The 1,943-nt window shown below is 39.1% G+C and overlaps 1 protein-coding gene across 1 annotated transcript in view; it reads left to right on the top strand.

Annotated features, from left to right (window-relative positions):
• Positions 1 to 1,943, top strand: part of LOC106530431 (pro-neuregulin-2, membrane-bound isoform) — a gene marked incomplete in the record, with an annotated part of 152,745 nt that overhangs the window by 132,659 nt on the left and 18,143 nt on the right. Inside the window, 1 exon segment of the mRNA XM_014026044.1 lies at positions 1,648 to 1,775. Within this exon segment, the coding sequence (XP_013881498.1) occupies positions 1,648 to 1,775 (128 nt within the window).

Genomic DNA, 1,943 nt, shown 5'->3' with positions numbered 1-1,943 from the left:
CTGAGTGTTGTATGCTTGTGTGAATATTTCCTCCTTCCAGAGTTGTTGTTAGCAGACTTAAAGTTAGCAGAATTTTTCACTTAAGAGGGTAACTAGAGTTCACCAGTCATTTCAATGCACTCAGTGTTTCATATGGTCGTTGCATTTGGCCACTTCAGCACCGTCTCTCGGGGACCCCCTTCAGCACAGGGCCTAGACAAATGCTTTATTGCCTGTCATATCGTAACGGCTCTGATTGCAGGCTGCAGTTAAAATACAGGAGAAAGAGCGTCTTGTAGGGGACACTGGTTTGGCTAAAAATGCGGGACATCCTGGCTAATATGGGACAGTTGGCAACCGTACCCACCACAGCCCCTACACATTGTAAAGGTTCCTGTTGCTCAAGACAGACTGCACCACAGGTTAGGGTTCAGTAAAATGTACAAGAATGGCTAAAGGGCGATTCCACCTGTTTTCACTAGCATCTTTAATCTGCTCTAGTTTAAAAACTAAAACACATAGAGGCTTCAAACCTGGACTAGATTATTCTACACCCATTGCATAATGTTTAACCTGAAAACTTTAGCGTTTTTTCTCATAAATTTGCAAGTTTTTTTTCTTGTAAGTTTCTGACTTTACCATGTCAGAATATATATAGTTTAAATGTTGCAAATTTCTGCCTTTAATTAAGGAAATTTCTGAGTTTTTTTCTCGCAAATTTGTGACATTTCAAAATAAGAGAATTTCCTGTTTTTTTTCTCAAAAATGTCTGAAATTAATCTCAGAAATTCTGAGTTTTTTTCTCGGAGATTTGCTCTTCCCTTTTTTTTTCATCTGCAATGTGGCCTAATAAGCCGTCGTAGGTTCAGCTGCAGGTGACGAGCGGACTTTTTTTTTTTTTTTGCGAAGCGGTGCAGACTGTGTGTCTTCTTATGAGAGCATGGGAGGAAAACTTCTGTGCTGCTGGAAACCACTGGATGAAAGTCAGCAGTCATGTGTAGTCAGGTCAGTTTTCCACCATCAGAGTAAGATGATCAGATTAAGTGTTTACATGCTCGTCGTTTGGATTATCAATAGGCAGAAACCACCTCTCTCATTCTGATTACAAATTCATTCGGATTGAGCTGAATCGGGTCAGAATAATCCGAATGGGGTGTTTACACGACACATTTTTATTCTGAATGGCCGTTTAATCCGATTACTTATGTCCATGTAAATGTAGCTATTGTCAGGAGATCACAGTTTTAACACTGTTGCTTGGAGGATAACCTAAACTTTAGTCCAAAACAATTATAATTGTTGCTGTAAATTATTATTGGTTTTTAATATATTTAGTGCCCTGTGTTGGACTTGTGTTGTAACTCGCCCCTGACACAGTGGGACTGCTGGAAATGGGCACCAGTGACCCTGAAAGGAAGAAGTGGGTATAGATAATGGATGGATACGTTTAGCTGTAATTTCATACTTAGAATTCAGATCACGGACATCAAAACAGGATTTTGTGGCTTCAATTCCCAAAACAAATGGAAGCAGGAACACTTGGTAAATGGATGTAAAAAAGACAAAAGATCATTGAAACAATGAACAATGAAACACAGACACGTTATGTTTTATAAAAATGAGAATCTAGAAAAAGCAAAAAATGTTTTTTTTATGTTTGCTTTTCAGTACATCTCAAAGAGCGTCCCTACAACAGAGTGTGTGATCAGCCATGGAGCTGAGGGTGCTGGCAACTATGCAGGCAGTCGAATGTCGACCCGCTCCCACCACTCCACCACTGCCTCACATGCTTCCAGGTACACCAGCCCTTGATTCATGCAGAATAACGTAGGCTCCATTTTTTATTTGTTTTGCTCATGAACAATAATGGTTACAATCCAAACTACTATTTTAAAAATGTTATGTACAGTGTTAAAGGGATCCCCGATTATTTGTAACATTAGACTTTATTTAATAAACATATA

Source organism: Austrofundulus limnaeus, unplaced genomic scaffold (genome assembly GCF_001266775.1).
Source record: "Austrofundulus limnaeus strain Quisiro unplaced genomic scaffold, Austrofundulus_limnaeus-1.0 Scaffold521, whole genome shotgun sequence".
NCBI lineage: Eukaryota > Metazoa > Chordata > Actinopteri > Cyprinodontiformes > Rivulidae > Austrofundulus > Austrofundulus limnaeus.
Note: the sequence above shows the minus strand (reverse complement) of the source record. Positions and strands in the feature narration are given on the sequence as shown.